General features: G+C 37.0%; 1 protein-coding gene and 1 long non-coding RNA gene across 2 annotated transcripts; one reads left to right on the top strand and one right to left on the bottom strand.

The window, feature by feature from the left end:
• Nucleotides 1–3,504: 3,504 nt before the first annotated feature.
• LOC136036503 (uncharacterized) lies at nt 3,505–11,182 on the bottom strand. Its single transcript, XR_010619737.1, has 2 exons — nt 11,059–11,182; nt 3,505–3,700 (listed from the first exon to the last, which is right to left on the bottom strand). It is a non-coding gene; the product is annotated as an uncharacterized LOC136036503 (long non-coding RNA).
• Nucleotides 11,183–17,393: 6,211 nt separating this feature from the next.
• On the top strand, nt 17,394–17,930 carry LOC136036595 (uncharacterized). The gene has a single exon (XM_065718900.1). It carries the CDS (start codon nt 17,394–17,396, stop codon nt 17,928–17,930), a length of 537 nt encoding a protein of 178 aa, XP_065574972.1.
• Nucleotides 17,931–19,906: the final 1,976 nt, after the last annotated feature.

The following is a 19,906-nucleotide window of genomic DNA, read 5'->3' as shown; positions in this document are numbered from 1 at the left end:
CTGCTAGTATTTTTTTCCAAAAATTAAGTGTTTTAACTTAAAAAAATAAATGGGTATTAAAAGGGTAAAAGGAGTTTGCCAGATATTAAAACAAAAATGGTGGAAAGTAAGAGTTGAGGAACTGCAGAAAAATGGATTCATTAAATTCTTGTCATGATTACTTCTATTAGAGAGGAAGAATTCAAAATCCGACCAAACTCGGCGAAATTAAGATGTGTTGTCCAGCTTGTGCCTTTTCGGTGAAGCTGTTGGATGTAATCAAACAGCTGCTGAGGGAAGAGTTCCCTAGATTTTAAGCTTCCAGCCAATCACAAGAATTGGTTGTCGAGCCTAGCCCAACTTTTGTGAAAGTAAAAGTAGACTAATTGATATAATCCTGGCTTTTTTGGAGGCACGTGATCTAACGCAACAACTGCGGGAGAAGCATTCTCTCAATTATTGTCATTATGATGGTTACTAGAGCGTATTGCCACATTTAAATAAAATTGTCCAGGGTGTGAAAGGTAGTATTTTACATCTGCTGTTTTAGGTTCCAGGGCTAATCCTGGAGTTTCAGAGGGCGTTCCAACTTAGTTTAAGACAATGTACATTTTATAAGTTTCTTTCACTACACAATTACTCAAATATTAGAGAAAAAAGTACACCCAATGATTTATTTGTCCTTGCTACATGTGAAGTTAATAATAATACTATTAGTACTAATAGTTCATCACAGCACCAATCCAATTCAGACCAATACTGCTGCACACGCTGCTCAACCTTTCAATTCAGAAGTTCACTCTGTAATCGCTCCTATCAAGTCCATATTTTCTACAAATTCTTCCTAATGGCCCCTTCTCGCAATCGTTCGAGGACATCCTGTTTTCTGTTTTGGCTCAGATGGATTGGGAAAAACACGATTTTTGGCAACATATCAATCATAATCCATGACCTAACCATCTTAGCCTCTGTTTTATTATAGTCCTAGAAATTAAAATCTAACCATATTTGCCGGGAGCGTACTGTTTGACTATTCAAGTAAATACCCCAAAAAATTGCTTGGATATTTCTTCAAAGAACCGCATAATATATAATAAGTTGTCTTTAAAAGCACCACTGTTGGAGTTATGGACCATTGTTGGACCACTGCCATTACCCTAGCCTCCCACTTCTTCTTATATCAGATGATTATGGTCTTTCTGTCATAACTATTTAGCCTATTCGTGTTTCCGTCATCTTTAGAAAGAATATCGTACTGATACTACTTGCGGCCGTTTATACGTTTTGCTGTACCTCTTTGGATTCAAGGCACCGCTTTATAAACTCGAATATTTCCAGTTCAGTACTCTTTATGAGGTATAGCAAGGCAAACTTTTTGCAGGAGTCAAAAGTTAGTAAGAAATGAATTTAACAAATTTATTTAAAATATGTTTCTGTGATTGTGTTAACAAATTACATCCCATTAGTCGATGGTCAATAGCTCAGTTTTTCATACTACATAGCCTGCAATATGAGGAGAAGGGAAAACTACAACTACTCCTAAAACTAACAAATCACCACAGCACTAAGCCACCTAAGGCCAACGCAGCTACACACGCTCCTCCTCCTTCCAGATTAATTCAAAACCTCCCTCTTTACACATTCCCGGGAAGTTCCCTTTTCTTTTAAATCTTTCTGATGACATCCTCCCACCCCTTCCGCGGGCGATCTGTTTTCTGTTTAGTCCTAGGCGGTTGGCCAAAAAAGACAATCTTTGTCAATCCTTCATCCGCAAAACGTGCCATAGCCATCTCAATCTTTCTCTCATTATAGCCCAAAATAGCGCGATTGAACAGCACTTTTTATACAGCCTAATAGTATCTTGTATTGATCCTGCCAGTCTACGGTTTACAGTAACATAATCAATAAGGTTTGCTGCCTTACCATCACATGAATACTATGTTAAGTTATGGGCCCTTTGTGACCAAACACCGTATTGGTTAGAACTGAATTGCTATACCGACAAAATTGCAACAGTTTGTAGCAATTACTGTTTTCTTTTCCTACACCAATTTTACCTAGGCTAGGATACCATCTATCCCTATTTCGACCGACCTGGGCGTTAAAATCTCCTAATAAAAACACCATATTTCTACCTTGTACTCTGTCTACTTGCTCCTGTAACTGTAAGTAAAATTCATCTTAGTCACTATTATCTCCGTCAGTCGGTTCTATGGGGGCATATACTACTATAACTGATACCCTACACTTTTTAGTCACAAAATAAGCAGATACCTATTATTAATACTTTTCCAGGCAAAACAAGACTTAGCAGCTTCTTTCTTCATCATGAGCCCTACTCCCTGTCTATGTACCCGATCCTTCCTGTCTCAGTAAACAAATTTTGTCGCCTAATTTCATGCTTCCTTTCCGTGGGATGTGATTTTCGGACGCGTCTAATAAGTCAATTCAAATCGTTTGAAATCGTCCAGGCTGCTTTCAGAATCTACAATATATTAACGGATTGGAATTTCAAATTTTAAAGTCCTGATAATCTCCACCAGAAAATGTCTCTCTTGGGGACAGATCCCCACTTGTCTTGTCAAAATTCATGCTTTTTTTGTAACTTCATCAGCACGATAGTAAATAAATATACCAGAGTGGATAGAAATATACTGAATAGACTCATATAAACTCTTAGAAGCCTATTTGCTAAGATTTATCTTCTTATTCATAAAAACATATATCAGGTGCTTTACTTTAGGCTTCTTCATTGCAATTAACCATTCTTACTAATAATACTGCCCTGATAGATTAATCTGCCAACTTGGTTGATATTCTTGTCACTTACCACCATTTCTTCATGCTCATTTGTCCTTAACTTAAGTAAATTAATCTTCTTAACATTGATTCTAAAGATTTTCTCGCAATTTGAATTATTAAGCTATCAAAAAATCATCTGGCTAACGTTTTATCTATGACATTTAAATCATCTGCAACCTAAGTCTAGGATATGTTTACCAACACATTTTATTCAATATTCTCTCATAGAATGTGTATTTTCTTTTGGGCGAAAAGCCATATAATAGTTCGTATGAATGATGATAAGACAACAACTTTTGCAAGGGCGGTAATTAGCGGGAAAGAAGGGGGATTACCCCTCTCCCTATATTTTCAAAAACACTTTTTTATACATATTTCTTCTCAAAAATCGAAAAACCAAATGCTCCTCCCTACTATATACACCTTTTTAAATCCTTATTTTTTTAAGTTCTCGCCCTGCCCCCCATATTTTCGTCAACCTGACACCACAATTAATCAGCTTCTGATTCCCCACCAAATACTAAGGTCACATCTTACCTTGAACACAGCAAAACTGTTATTGTACACAACACTAATCCGGTTAGCGTCCTTATCAGGTATTCCAGGCATAATAGGACTTTCACTAAAGCTTTCTACCAGCTGAATCGAATGCTTGTTCAGTTGTTTACACTCCAGACTAGAAAGCCGAATAAATCAGATACTTCTCAAATATTAATACAAGAATAAAGCCAATGAACTAATTTTAATAAAAATTGGGTGAATAAATGTGTCAAATATAAATATGAATTGCTTTGATGCAAGTTATGCTTTCTGCTTCTCTAGAGGTGAGAAATTCAGCAGCTTTTCAATCAAGTCAACATGACCTAGAAGCATCCTTCGACAGCAATAACACTTTAAACCAAGAGAGTCCAGTGCATCACTGTAAAAGAAAATTAATATCTAGATATTTATTTATTTATTTTCTTTATTTCCCTCAAAAAATGAGGAGTAGGCTACAATATAAATATAAAGAAAAGACAAATGATAAGGCTTACAATAAAAAAAATATCAAATATTGATCAAACACTTAAAAAAGAGAAAAAAAAGGTACAAGAACACTTGCTAAATAATTTAGCCTGTAGATCATCAAGAGCCAGAACTGTTACTAAAAAAACGGAAATAAATTGTGGCCTAAAAGGATAATTTTCGCCTCTATCTATATATTAAATAAAAAAACAAGTTTTTTTTTAACTGAAAGTAAATAGCGACATTAAAACTTAAAACGAACAGAAATTACTTCGTATATGAAAGGGACTGCTTCCTCATCAACGCCCCGCTCTTTACGCTTAAGTTTGACTCTTTCTCTCAACTCTTCTTTTTAAAACAGTAAAAACTTTAGCGTAAAGAGCGGGGCGTTGATGAGGAAGCAGTCCCTTTCATATACGAAGTAATTTCTGTTCGTTTTAAGTTTTAATGTCGCTCCTTACTTTCAGTAAAAAAAACTTTTTTTTTTATTTAATTTCTGCACGTTTTTTGAAATGGCTTTCTCATAGTTTTGATCGAATGATTTTGAGAAAAAAAGAGCGGGGGAGGAAGCCTAGTTGCCCTCCGATTCTTTGGTTACTTAAAAAGGCAACTAGAACTTTTAATTTTTTACGAATGTTTTTATTAGTAAAAGATATACGTAACTTATAAATTAGCCTACGCAACGAACTTTTGTATTCTCATGTTTTTATTACATATATGAGGGGGTTCACCCCCTCGTCAGTACCTCGCTCTTTACACTAAAGCTTAAATTTTGTCCCAATTCATTAAGAATGACCCCTGAATCACAAAAGCCGTAGAATAAATAGTTGAAATTGCTAAAAATACTTTAGCGTAAGGAGCGAGGTATTAGGAGGAGGTGAGCCCCTCATATGCGTAATAATTTCTGTTCGTTTTAAGTTTTAATGCTGCTCCTTACTTCCAGTTGAAAAAACTTTTTCATATTTATTTTTTCATTATTTTTTTTTAATAATGCTAGAAAATCCTGCGCTCCCTTCATGGAAATTTTCTTCCCTCATGACAAACTCCTCAATGGAAAGTTCCCCCAACATATCCCCCTCTTCTCAGCCAAAAAATCCCCCTGAAAACGTCTGTACACTTCCCAATAACCATTACTATATGTAAGCACTGGTCAAAGTTTGTAACTTGTAGCCCCTCCCACGGGGACTGTGGGGGAGTAAGTCGTCCCCCAAGACATAGTTATAAGGTTTTCTGACTACGCTGAATAAAATGGCTAACTCAGAATTTTGATCCGTTGACCATGGGAAAATAATTAGCGTGGGAGGGGGCCTAGGTGCTATCCAATTTTTTTGGTCACTTAAAAAGGGCACTAGAACTTTTCATTTTCGTTAGAATGAGCCCTCTCGCAACATTCTAGGACCACTGGGTCGAAACACTCATCCCTGGGAAAAAAAAACAAAAAAAAACAAACAAATAAACACGCATCCGTGATCTGCCTTCTGGCAAAAAAAAAATACAAAATTCCACATTTTTGTAGATAGGAGCTTCATACTTCTACAATAGGGTTCTCTGATACGGTGAATCTGATGGTGTGATTTTCGTTAGGCTTCTATGACCTTTAGAGGGTGTTTCCCCCTGTTTTCTAAAATAAGGCAAATTTTCTCAGGCTCGTAAATTTTGATAGGTAAGAGTAAACTTGATGAAACTTATATTTAAAATCAGCATTAAAATGCGATTCTTTAGATGCAGCTATTGGTATCAAAATTCCATTTTTTAGAGTTTTGGTTACTATTGAGCCGGGTCGCTCCTTACTACAGTTCGTTACCACGAACTGTTTGACAAGGTGTCACACGAGAACAAAATTGTGCTACAATCTAGCTATCCTTATCACAGACATTTGGTTTAATAACAAAGCTTCATAAGTTGAAAAGCCTAATTTGGAGCTCTATAGACTTTTGTAATTTATCTCACTCTTAAACTGAGTTAATTCGGTTTTGAATGACCTTTAACAAAGTTTATTTTGTATTTATGCGCAAGAAAACTAGAGAACAGTACACCTTTTTCTTGTCCGAATCTCAATATACTCAATAATCTTATTGGTTTAAGTGATTTTGCATACAATACTAGATACAATTAAATAGATTTAATCACTTTAAAACTTACTGATTTAAGTAATTTTTCAACTATGCTGAACAAAATGGCTATCTCAAATCTAGGACGACTCGGAGAAAAAACCTCAAGTACCTCAAATCGGAAGACTTTGGAGAAAAAAAAGAGGTGTGTGAGGAGCCAAAATTTTCTTTTTGACCTTTCTTTTTGGTCACTTAAAAGGCGACTAGAACTTATAATATCCGTTCAAATGAGGCTTCCCTCAATCTTTTGGGACCATTGATTTGATAAGATCACTCCTTGGAAAACAGCAACAAAAAAACAAACAAATAAACACGCATCCCTGATCATTCTTTTGGCAAAAAAAAAAAAAAAAACAAAACAAAAAAACAATGAAATTCCTGATGTTTGCAGATGGGAGCTTGAAACCTCTACAGTAACTCGTAAGGTTCAATAATACACTGAACTTCATTTTACGATACAAATATTTAAATCTTTATCCTGACTCCAAATATATAAAGTTCATTAAGGTCAATGTTACCGGAAACTAGAAGCATGAGAATAGTTTCTTCATTTTTAAAAAACATATAAAACATCCCCAAAAAGTCAAGATATATCAATGAAAATCGCAAAATCAGGTTCAGCGCATCACTGAACCTTACTGTAAAATTAGATATATTCTACTGTAAAATTATATTTTCGTAACATACAAAAGTTTAACATAGTATTCTTCTACTACTGGCACTACTAACAATTCACTGCAGCACCAGGCCGACAGAGGGCAACAAAGCTGAGACACCAGAGGGCAACAAACCTACACACGTTCTTCCTCCATACCAATCTATTCAAAGTTTTCCTTTTCAACCCCTCCCAACAAGTTCTAGTTTCCTTTAAGTCCTTCCTTACAACCTCTTCATGCCCTATTTGGGGACAGCCTGCTTTTCTCTTTGTCCTAAGGACAATTTGCGATCCTTCGTTCGCAAAACTTGTCCTACCCATCTAGACCTTAGAAAATGGATAGACCTGTTGGCAGTTGAAAAACATGATTTGAAAAATAAGAAAAGAACTAGATAGATCTAGTTTAATTCCAAATTTATTTATAATCGCGCTGGGATGGCCTCTGCGCCTCTTTTTCCTTTCCTTCTTTCTATTTTGATTCGTATGATTTTCATCTGAAGATATGTGATATTCGCCTACCTATTAGTTGTGTTTCAAAAGGAATGGATACATTATGCTTTGTTATGCGGACGATCTGTTAAATCCGTCCCGGTCAATAGCTAGTCTTCAATGGAGATTTGATAACCTATTTGATAGATAGCTACAAATAAGATTAAGTATGAATGCTGCGAAGTCCCATGTTCTCTTCTTTAATTTACATGGTAGTAATGTGCCCAATAGCGTCTGTCTAAGTGATAGTGAGGTGGCACCCACCACTGTACTCACATATTTAGGTCTTCTGATTGGGTCTTCAATTAAGAATACGCGAAAGTTTTTGCTTCAGAATACTGAATGCAAACTTAGAATTGCTTACGCTAATGTTGTAACATCGCAGCTTAATCTGGAACGGAAAGCCCTTTCTCGAATATATAATAGTGTGGCTTTCCCGCATATTCTATATTTAACCCCATTTTGGGACATTTTGACTGAATCTGATAGGCGAGTGTAGCAGAAATGCTATTTTAAGTACGCGAAGTTTTTGCTTAAGACCCCTCGGAGGTTCAAGCATAGGTATAACGATAACCGTTTTGGTGTGGTGGAACCGGTTCAGGCGGGGATGAACAGTTTCAGAAACTAAGTAACCAGTCCTCTTCTCACTCGTGGAAGGGCGCACTATTTTAGATTTGGTAATATTAGTAATTTGTCTATATCTTTATTACCTTGAATTGCAGCTTGGAGCGATGTAAGGATTTTGCATCCTTGTGATGCTCCAGTGATGAAAAAATTCGTTTGGTGTAGGTCGTGGTTGGTGATCTAGACTCTTGTGGAGGAGTCTGCAGCTTCCCAATTGTAAAGGAACTCCTGGCAGAGCCATTCCTTATCAAGATGGGACTTGAACCTGTCGTTTGAAGTTGCAGAAACTATTTCCTCAGACAGTTGATTCCACAGATTGATGACTCTTTGGCTGAAGAAATGACTTCTATGTCTACTCGTAAAGTGCTGCATGGGAAGCTTTATGACATGTTTGTTTTGTTTTCCTTTCTTTTATGGCACTCAATCATTTTCTTTTTTTATTTATAGGTGGGTAATAAAGAATGTTCATTCATTCAAAAAGAAAAGAGAATTGGCTAACTCTTCTTTGCTCTTTTGCGAGGAAGAATCTTCTCATTGAGGTGTTGTGTGCTGCAACATGCTTCATAAACATTACCTGACATCATATTCTCAACTGTCAGTGCAAAACTTCTATGTATAGGAGATACTTGAATTATATGCCGGATTTCCTGTACAATAATACCAGAGCTCCTGGCTTCATAACTGATGGAATTCACTGTTTGCACCAACAAATTTGCAGATGAAAAAGGCAGTATAATATAATATATATATATATATATATATATATATATATATATATATATATATATATATATATATATATATGCTAGTTGGTAGCCTCTTAAAATGCAACAACAGAAAGCTTGTTTTTGAAACGAATTACTAAAATTAAAGATACATCCACGCCCAAATGAAATTTATTTACTGATTTGTTCCTAATTGTTCGAATTATTTTATTGATTTGAATATAAAATCCTCTCATGATCGAAAGATATGGTATACAGTTCAAAAATATTCAGCCATACAGCAAAAAGCACGTATATAATATAGTTACAGTATAAAAATGAAAGAAAATAAAGAAAGAGATAATAAGAAGAATAAAGAAGGACATAAAGATGATGAATATTTTCAAGGATAGTTTACATCTTCCCAAAGAATACAAGCAAAACAAATGACTGCACAAAAACCCAAGAAAATATTATCTAAAGTGAAATTGATTCATCTTTGCAAACTTCTGCTATATGATAAGGAACCCTAAGAGGGTCCAGGTTTTTTCAAAGGACCAGAAGCGATTAAAGGAAAACAAAATTTGCCCCTAGTTGGACACAATTCATGCAGCGCCAAGGAAAAGGAATCCAGATTATTCAATTAGCCAATTCCTCACAAATAACTTTTTGCGAAAAAAAAATGGACGAAGTACACACTGTTAAAACCAGGATGTTGTGAGGAAAATATAAATGATTAGAAGTTATAAATGGGTCTATGACCCCTCAAATCTTCACAGCCCCATGTGCCACCGTCTACCCCTGAAGGCATTGAAACCATACTTGAAAATAGCAACCTGGATCGGCCAATGATTCAATAAATATACCTCTAGGAAAGATGAGACTAAAGCAACACCAGGGGTAACCATTTTAATTAATACAAATTACCCATTTTTCACAAGTTTAAGAGAAAAGGTGGGCGCATTGGGCCTGGCCTGTAGCAAAATTGTGAAAGTAATTTGTTTAGGGAACGTGGACACCCTCTCTGGGCTCCCCAGCCAAAATAGCATCCAAAAGAGGCAAAGTCTAAAAACCTATTTTAAGTTATCCAAGGGCTTGGCTGTGGAACTTTGATCTCAGACAGTAACTTGGCCAAAAGGGACTTAAAATTGGTTTGTTGTCTGATTGTCTTTACCCCCTTAATTACCCCATTTGTCTTTACAGCATTAACTAAGAGCCAAACCAAAAGGACTTACCAGACACAGAGTTTGTTCCATCAGCCTGGAACACATGTTTACTACAAAGAAAAAAGTAATTTCTAAGAGTAAACACATTTTTAATTTAGTCTTACTATTCAAGCGACAAATTTAGAAAAGCTACCCCCTTTGGTTCCATTTCACTCAAACACATAGAGAATTGGTTCGTGAGGTTGGTATCTATGTATTTAGTTCAATATTTTGATTTTTCATGTCAATAAATGATTTGCCAAGGTTGGTATCTTTGTATTTAGTTCAATATTTTGATTTTTCATGTCAATAAATGATTTGCCAATTGATTTTCTATACATTTAAAAAGAACGTATTTAAAACAGAGACAGTAGAGAAATAGAGAAAGTATAGATAAAATAAAATAGAGAAAGCATAGACGAAAATGTCTTGGGCATCAGAGTAATGAAACTAGATTGATTGTTAAAAATATGACAATGTGCTGAAAAATGAGTTCTGGAAGTTTTACCAGTTTAAAAGAAAAACCGTTCATGATGTATTTTTGCTTCCAGTAAAGCCAACAAACGACTTCAACTTTTTCAGGGTTCAAAGCACCTCATTTGTGCCAATTTTTTTTTCTTAAATTTTGACTTGATTATTCATTATGATTTTGATTTCCTTCATTAATTCATAGTAATATCTGTTATTTTTCAGTTTTACAAGATTATTTATTCCAATTTCTGTTTGTTTCAAGTTTCATTCGTTTATCCTGAGTAACAAATGTTTGTCTTAAATTTGACTTATTGTATCAATTAATTTATACAACAATTAATTTATACAACATAGCTCTAGTTTTAATATAGCTCTTTACTTTTGTATGAAACAGAGTTTTTAAAATATTCACTAAACAACCAACCATGAATCAACAACAATATAATTTAAGATTATTCTGGAGATTATTCAATCATTACCTGCTTTAGTTTGGCTAATTGTAATTGTGATTTAAAAGAAGAAGAAGATGAAATGCAAATAAAACCTGCTTTTGGTTAGCTAATTATAATTCTGGTTTAAGAGAAGAAGAAGATGAAATGTAAATCAAATTTATTTTTGGTTGGCTAATTATAATTGTGATTTAAGAGAAGAAGAAGATGAAATGCAAATAAAACCTGCTTTAGGTTGGCTAATTATAAGTGTGATTAAAAGAAGAAGATAAAAGGCAAAATAAAATCTGCTATAGGTTGGCCAATTATAACTGTGATTTAAGAGAAGAAGAAGATGAAAAGTAAATAAGATCTACTTTTGGTTGGCTAATTATAATTGTGATTTAAGAGAAGAAGAAGATAAAAAGCAAATAAAACCTGCTTTAGTTTGGCTAATTGTAATTATGATTTAAAAGAAAAAGAAGAAGATGAAAAGCAAATAAACCAGCAAAATTTTTACTAGAAGCCACAAAGAGATTGTTTCACACTCCAATTGCCGTATTATCAAAAGAAGAAGATATCTACCCTTCTGTATACTCAGCTTGTAACAGACTCAGATATGCTTCCCATTTGTTGCCAATCACTTTTCCACAAGTAAAACAACGAATCGGTATAATCATTCTGTATAAGTTTGCAAAAATCTATCAGCCTGTAAAAGAAAGTAAGCATGAAATTTAGAATATACAGATTACAAGCAATCATTGATTTCTAAGCAGTTTTGTGTTTTATTAGAAAACACAGACCTACCAGTTCACCCAAGAAAGTGTGTCTCAAATTGAGGACAGTCACAACCCCCAGTGGGTTATAATTCAACAAGTAAAGGGGTTCAGTCAGTCTGAGAAAAAAAAAAAATTAAAACTCATTTACAAACGAACGGTTTCTTAATCTTTGACACATTTTTGTGAAATGTGTATAAAAAGACTCACAATAGCAAAAATAAAATCTTGTAAAGTTAATAGGAAGGCACCAGTCAATAAAAATGACATAACTAAATTATTATTATTTATTACAAGGCTTTGAGACCACTGAAGATTATTTTTTCCAATTTTGGGGAGGGGGGCATGTAAAAACAAAAAGGTTGATAAATGATGATCCTGACAATTACTTAACTTCCTCTAAATACCCACAAAAGTTAACATAAGAGGTGCTAAATTTATTTTTACTGAAAAATGCAGTGGTCTTACAATTTGAAATATAGGGTATTATTTTAATTCTTAGTATTAAAAAAGACCATACAATTGGTAGAATACTTTGACTCCCCCTCCAATATTTTTCTTGGTAATACCTCTGCTACCTGTAGAACTTCCCCTGCTTCCTCTCTTCTTGAATGCATTGGGAGATGGCGCAGTGATACTACTGTTAGAAAGTTAAGGCCATACCCCAGATGAACCTAGGTTGAAAAACCTAAAATATTCTTACTCAAAATATCTATAAGATGCTGAGTTCACGAATGTATAACAAGCCGACTTTTCTAGAAGTTTACCAATGAATGCTTTTATACAAAAACAAAGACTTTTTCACAGTTTTGGCCTTTGCCCTGGGGGTTTAAATGGGATTCACTACCTTAGAAGACATTTTTTTTATATGTATTTAAACCTTCCTAACTGCAATGGATACCTTGAAATTTTGATGCACTGCTATGTCTTGCTGCAATGAGTGCTGGGGGCAAAAAAGGGTGCAGGGTTATAAAAATTCTGTTGATAAGATAACTTCATCCCTGATGAAAAAAAAAAAAACAATAAATAAAAACATATCCATGACACAAGAATAATAAATTTTGCATTAACTAATAGGAACATGAAAATTCTGAAAGGGGTTTATTGGACATTCAGCATTTGATGATACAATTTCTAGCAAGGTGAGATTACTTTTGGAGGGTTCTTTCCTTTTCCTTAAATTATAAAAGCCTATTAATGCTAATGACTTTAGATGAGTACCTTGAAACTGAACAAACACATGATATATTGAACAAGCATAATGATTTTTTACACAATTTCAAGAGCATCTGCTGAGCTACCTTCTCAGTAGGGGCCTCCCCCAGGCCATTTAGCACTTCCTTGGGTAGAAAATGCCCTGCAGATATTCAGGGTATCTACATGTCTAATGGAGGCACAAACCAAGGGGGTACCTAATTCTTTTGGGTCTAGGCTATATTTAAAACTCGACTGGGGTCACAAACACAGGCAAAGTAAGAAAAAAGCGTCACTGATGGAAACTGGGCAGGGCTCACTGGTTTGCTGACACTTCCTGTCAGCATCAAACCTTCTCCCATCAATGGTTTACATTGCATGGTACTGTAGGGATACCATTGTGGGAGGATACTCACCAGGAGGACAAATGCAAGAGGGATGAAGTTTCAGACATGGACAACAAGCAAGTTGACAGAGATGAGAGACATCACTAACTTATCCGCCAAAAAATCTCCTTTTAACATATGATTACAAGCTTACAATCATCCAAATATACACACTGGGTTCTGCCTGAAGTGAAAAATGCAACCATTACTGCTTCCACTTCCAAATTGTCATTGGCTGTTAATATCCAAATGATGGGAGTCATCCATAGTTGACACTGTCTCACTTTTCAATGGATATTTTGGTTTATACCACACCCTGCTGGTGTGCAAGCTCAAAATGAGACTAAAAAAAACTTTATAAGGCAATAAAAATCCCAATTTCTGAGCCAAACATCTATGAGACCTTATCAAATACTCTTACAGAACCAGCCTATTCTCAGGATTCTAGGGCATGTCAAGCATAGCCTCCCCCCTAACAACTTCAGGAGAAATTGACCAACAGAAGCCACTTCTTCAGCCAAAGAATCATCAATATGTGGAACCAGCTCTCTGAAGAAACAGTTTCTGCTACTTCAACTGACATGTTCAAGTCTCACCTTGATAGGGAATGGCTCTGCCAGGAGTTCCTTTACAATTGGGAAGCTGCAGAGTCCTCCACAAGAGTCTAATCTAACAGCAACAATCTACTTCAAACGAATTCTTTTTTCCATGGAGCATCACAAGGATGGATAATCCTTATATTGCTCCAAGCTGCGATTTAAGGTAAATTTAAGCTAAACAGGTGGAACAAGCTATCTTTGTCGTCCTGGAGACTGCAAGTAACATTCTTGGTAGAAAATCAAAAGACAATAAGCCTTGGATCACCACATACTGAATCTAGCTTTATCACCAGAAATGTCCCTACAACCAGAAGTCTGACCACAGAAGCCAAACACCTAAGAACAATTAAAAGGACTGCCAAGGGAGAAATCATAAATGCAGTCTGAAACCACAGTTCTGAGGAAAACAGGGATTTCAAAACTCAACTCTAGAAGAGGGACAACCACAAGATTTTCAAAAAAGTCAGTGAACTGTCAATCCAAAAAGACCCCCTCAAATTCATTGCCTAATGCTAGACAAACAGGGAAACTGATAATACTAGACAAATCGTGGTCCACTAGACATATTCCACAGATATGGTACAAGGCAGCAACAGTTCCTGTACAGAAAGGGCTTAAAAGAGGATGGTGAAAACTACCGCCCTATAAGCCTAATGAACTACCAAACAAGAATATTTGACAAAGATTTATCTGCAGAGAATCCAAACTTTTTAAGCCTTCGTCCAGGGCAAATATCAAGCAGACCTTCAACCAGGGTGCTTGACCATCAACCAGATCTTCACTGTAAGACAGCTGATGGAGTGATTCATGAAGCTCAACATAGATACATACCAATTTTTTAATTGCTTTCAGTAAGCCTCTGAATTTATACAGAGGAAAAGCTTGTAGCACATTCTAAAGCACTACTGTGCCCCTAATAAAAATTTTTACCAATAATTGAAAATATGTACAACAAGTTCAGAAGCTGAATTCTAACTAGAGATGGTTTCTCATATGGATTTCCAAACTCATTTGGCTTTTACAAGGATGTATTGTATCAGCACACCACTTCAATCTGCTTCCACAGGCCATACTGCTGAGGAAACTGGCCAAATTCAGAGCAACAACAGGTTAAGTCTTCGTTGACAAGCTTGGATATGCCAAATATGAGAGAGAGAGAGATACAGAGACAGAGATCGGTATATCTAAAACTATCATAGCATAGCTAAATTCAGATTTTTTTTTTTTTTTTTTTTTACAAAATTATACATTTAAACAAAAATCACACACTACATTTCAGCACTGAAAATTGATGTGAAGAAAGGCACAAATAAATTGGCGTAACGATTAGTTCATACTTTAGGGGGGTAAAAGTTTATTTTGTAACCAAGTTCGGCTATTGGGAGGGGCTATTTTGGGTAATAGTGATCAGTGGCTCTTATTGGCTAGGACAGATTTTCCAAATTGCTGAATAAAGTGTTCAAGCTGGACTTTAAGTGGAGATAAATTTAATTTAGCAAGGGCTTGATCATAGGGTGTTGCGGTTTTGGAGTATAATCCTTGTTGCTCTTTTCTGGACGGACTCTGTGTTGCGTAATAGGTATGCTGAGCAGATAGCAGATGGACCCCACACTGGGCACGCGTACTCGAGCAATGGGCGAACATAACACATGTAGGCATGGAGAAGACTTTCAGTATCACACCCAAAACGCCTCATTTTGGTAAGTGTCTGAAAGCTTGCATTAGCCTTGTGGATGGTTAAATTAATGTAGGCTCTGAAACTACAGTCACTAGTTAAAGTAATCCTAATATTTTTATTGCGTTCGCAATCAGGAGGGTGTGTCATTAGGCACCCATTTCCTGGAGATTCAGGCACGCAGTCAGGTTCTGAAATCCACTGCGCAAATGTCAACAAAACAGCTACCTATTTTGAGCTGTTGGAGGACACAGTCAAACATCCATACTAGGTAGATTGTAATACTATACTTGGAGAGCCCACTGTACTGGAAGTTATCAATACGCCCATAAATTTGTTTCAAAAGAAACTTGAATATGAAGGCCTCAGTTACTTTTGCCAAACAAGGTGTAAGTGAGATCGGGTGGAGATCATTGCATGCACTAGGGACGTGCTTTTTTAGAATAATTCTAATATAGGCCTGTTTCCACTGTGACAGCAAATAGCTGGAAGCAAAACACTTGTTTATGATGCTGGACAGTGGTAATGCTATGAAGGCTGCACATTCACATAGCAATTTGGCAGGTAATTCACCAGGGTATGAAGACGTATTTGGTTTGATCTTCCATAATTCCGTGTAAACGTTGAACTCACTGACTATTATGTTGTTCTCAGGCTCACATTTTTCAAGTATGGTGGACTTTTCATCAGCCCTGATAGGTTGATAGGTAGTGCAGATCTTGGTGAAGAAATGGCCAGCCACTTTTTTCACAGTGTTGTGCCACTTTTTGGGGCCTAAAATAAGTAATTGGTAGGGCATGGTTTCATCACCATAGCGAGGTTTAGCTTTCTTTACCAAAGAGACTATTTGATTTCACAATTTCTTGCCGTTTGTAATATCACCACAGGAGTAGAGGCGACATCTCTCTTTTATTAGTGATTTAATAGCTGGAGAGATAAATGATTTGTTGTATTCACTAACAACAAATGATTTTGTTGTAATGATCTTTAGGTATTGACAGTATAAAGTGGCACTGAAATCAGATATCTTAGTATCCAAGGGCTCATTACTGTACACTAGAGGGAAGTCATATGTGCAAATCCATTGACTGTATTCACAGATTGCCAACTCCATACAAGGACAAACAGTGACACAGGATAGTTTGGGCTTTGGTAAGGACTCTCTTGCTTTCCATAGAATTGTGTTGTGGTCTGACATGCCAACAGGACCAAGAGAAAAGGGAGGGAAGTAAAAATCATCACAATCTGTGAGTATAAGGTCCAATATGCCCCCCAAAGAGCAGGTGGGTATGTGCACTACTTGTTTTAAAGACGAACAAGATGATAACCAACTCTTCTTGGTTTGGTTAAAGTCTCCTCCTATAATAAAAGCTGGGCTACTGTATATACTTCTCAGGTGATCAATAGTTGTTTGGAGGTGGAAAATAAAGTCACCCTGGTTTCTGGCACTTTCTGGGTAATATACTGAAGCAACTATAATACAAGAAAAGCAACAGGGAAGAGATTTTGTTTTGCAAATAGCCTAGATTACTTCATGAGCTGGATGAAAGAATTCCGGTAATAATTAGCAGGGGATGTCTTTCCATATGAACAAGGCAAAACCTCCACCTAGTCTATGCTCATCTCAATCAGCACATGTGCTCAGGAAAATTTCATAGCCTGCCATATGACCTGGCAACCTATCAAGATTCCACGTTTCTGTAACTGCAATAACTGGGATACTATTTTGATGGGCAATAACTCCAAATTCTTCCATTTTCTTACATAATGACTGGCAGTTTATAACAAGAAAATCCACCATTCTATTTTTCAAATTAAAAATAGAATACAGCAGAATTAAGCTAAACTTAGAATGGTCTCTGGGACTGCTGCAAAGCATCAACCAGAGCCATCTTGCATAAATATATATCAGTCAGATGGCTACAACCATAGAAGAACACTAAATACAGGCAGACTGCTAAAGCAAAGTAGCAAGACTGTTCAGCATACAAAAAAATGCTAATAAAACCAGTCATGACTGCAGTAATGTTTGCTTACAAATTGCTTAGTGTGCACATTGTTTATTTACCCCCAGCTAATTGTTGTTATTTTTTATAGGTGCTTGGGTTTTGAATAAATACACTTCATTCAATCCAACGCAAATACTACATGGTGTCAGAAGTGGGATGGATGCAGAAACGCCTAGAATCAACTGGAGCTCAGATAATCTAGAATCCGAATGGACGAAGTTTGAAAACCATGCTAAGTTAATGTTCATTGGACCACTTGCCGGAAAGACAGAAAAACAGAGATGTGCATATCTTCTCATATGGGCAGGCGAACAAGGGAGAGAATCTTCAGCACATTTGACCTAACTGAGGCTGAAAAAGAAGACGTTGATACACACTTCACAAAATTCAGAGAATATACAGCCCCAAAGAAAAATCAAATCTTCCCACAATACATCTTCCAAAAGCATGACCAAAAGCAGGAGACCATAGACAAATACATTACCGATTTGAAAATCCTAGTGAAACCATGCGGTTACGTGGACAAAGACGAAATGCTAAGAGACAGGATAGTGGGCGGAGTGGCCAATCCCAAAATACGTGAGAAACTCCTCTTGGTAGGAGACACCCTACCCCTGAACCGAACAGTAACCATTTGTAGAGCATTCGAAACAACCCAAGCACAGCTGAAAACTTTCGAAGGCAGAGAAATCAAGCAGGAAATCGACTCCAGTGCCAAAAGTCGGCCACACCCCAAGTCCAAGAAACCAGAATGCTACTTCTGTGGGGGAACATACTCACAGAACCATATTTGCCCAGCCAAAGGGAAGACTTGCTGAAAATGCAGGAAGCCATACCACTTTGCAAAGGTTTGCAGAAGTGCAGAAAAGAAAGCTGTACATACTGTTGAGGACAGTGAAGCAATATCTGAAACAGCAGACAACACAGACGAAGTGTTCCTGTACACAATACAGAACAACACTAGAGAAGATGAAACATTTTCGGAATTATCCATTGAGGGGCCAATGTGTATAAAATTCAAAATTGACACAGGAGCACAGGTGAACGTGCTACCACTCCAGTATTACAATAAATTGCCAATAAAACCCGGACCGTGTAAAAGGCAGCCACAATGCAGGCCAAGTCGGCCACACCCCAAGTCCAAGAAACCAGAATGCTACTTCTGTGGGGGAACATACTCACAGAACCATATTTGCCCAGCAAAAGGGAAGACTTGCTGAAAATGCAGGAAGCCAAACCACTTTGCAAAAGTTTGCAGAAGTGCAGAAAAGAAAGCTGTACATACTGTGGAGGACAGTGAAGCAATATCTGAAACAGCAGACAACACAGACGAAGTGTTCCTGTACACAATACAGAACAACACTAGAGAAGATGAAGCATTTTCGGAATTATCCATTGAGGGGCCAATGTGTATAAAATTCAAAATTGACACAGGAGCACAGGTGAACGTGCTACCACTCCAGTGATACAATAAATTGCCAATAAAACTCGGCCTGGTAAAGGGCAGCCACAAACTGACAAGCTACTGTGGATCAGCTATAACCTATGCGGGAATCAGTCACCTGACCTGCCAATACAAAGATGGAAAGACACAGTCACATGCATTCTACATTGTCAGGTCCAACACAACTCCTATTGTGGGTCTAAAAACCTGCAAAGATCTGGAGCTGATGTTAAACATCCAAAAAGAAGATGGGATGACTAGTGCTTACTCCAAATTGGTAAATGAGTACAAGGACACTTTTGAAGAAATTGGAAACCTGGAAAACAGTGTCTCCAACGTCAAACTTGGGGAATTGAAATCAAGACCTTAAGCCCAATATATCCCAAGGCAAATGGACTCGTCAAGAAATCCATGAAAACATGTAAAAGAATCCTGTCAAAATCAAAGGATAGCAGTAACAACCCATACATAGCTCTCCTAGAGTACCATTACAGTCTGGTAGACAACTTTGCCTCACCCACACAGCTACTACAGAGTCAACAACTTAGATCCTCCCTACCCTCTACGTACCAACACCTGAAACCAAAGGTCATCACCAAGTCGGACTTTCATGACATCATGCTCTCATCATGACAAATCTGCAAAGCCCCTTCCCAAACTTGAGGTTGGAGACACTGTTTTTGTCCAACAAAAACCAAATGACACATGGACCAAGGGAAAGATAACCACACGCCATAGCAACCCACAGTCCTACATTGTTGAAACAACTGATGGCTCAAGACTAAGAAGGAACAGGATTCACATATCCAGACAACCAACCCCCTTCCACCACCCATACATTACTGGCATGGCCAGCCACAGTGCCAATGATCCCCAAATACCCCACACTGAAAGTGAGCAGATAACAGAAAACTTCACCAGCAAAAGTGAGAAAACCCCAGATCTACCACCCCCTTTGACAGTCACCAGATTGTCCCCACTGGAACTTATGTCAGCAAAGCCTACCTCAGTAGGGCCTATCATGGTAGACACATCACCTGTCAGGGGCACCATATACTTGCAGCCAGTGACCACCAGCCTCACACCATGACACACCAGAAGCAGACATGTCATAAAGCCCCCAACGCAACCTGACATGTGACCTTGCAAGCACTATCTTCAAAAGAGGAAGGAAGATGCAGTAATGCTTGCTTACAAATTGCTTAGTGTGCGCATTGTTTATTTACCCCCAGCTTATTGTTGTGATTTTTTATAGGTACTTGGGTTTTGAATAAATAGACTTCATTCAATCCAACACAAATACTACAATGATGATGTCTTGTAGTAAGGTGGAAAACCTCCCCACCTTAG

This window comes from Artemia franciscana, chromosome 15, assembly GCF_032884065.1.
Source record: "Artemia franciscana chromosome 15, ASM3288406v1, whole genome shotgun sequence".
Taxonomy (NCBI): domain Eukaryota; kingdom Metazoa; phylum Arthropoda; class Branchiopoda; order Anostraca; family Artemiidae; genus Artemia; species Artemia franciscana.
This window is presented reverse-complemented; position numbering and strand designations above follow the sequence as displayed.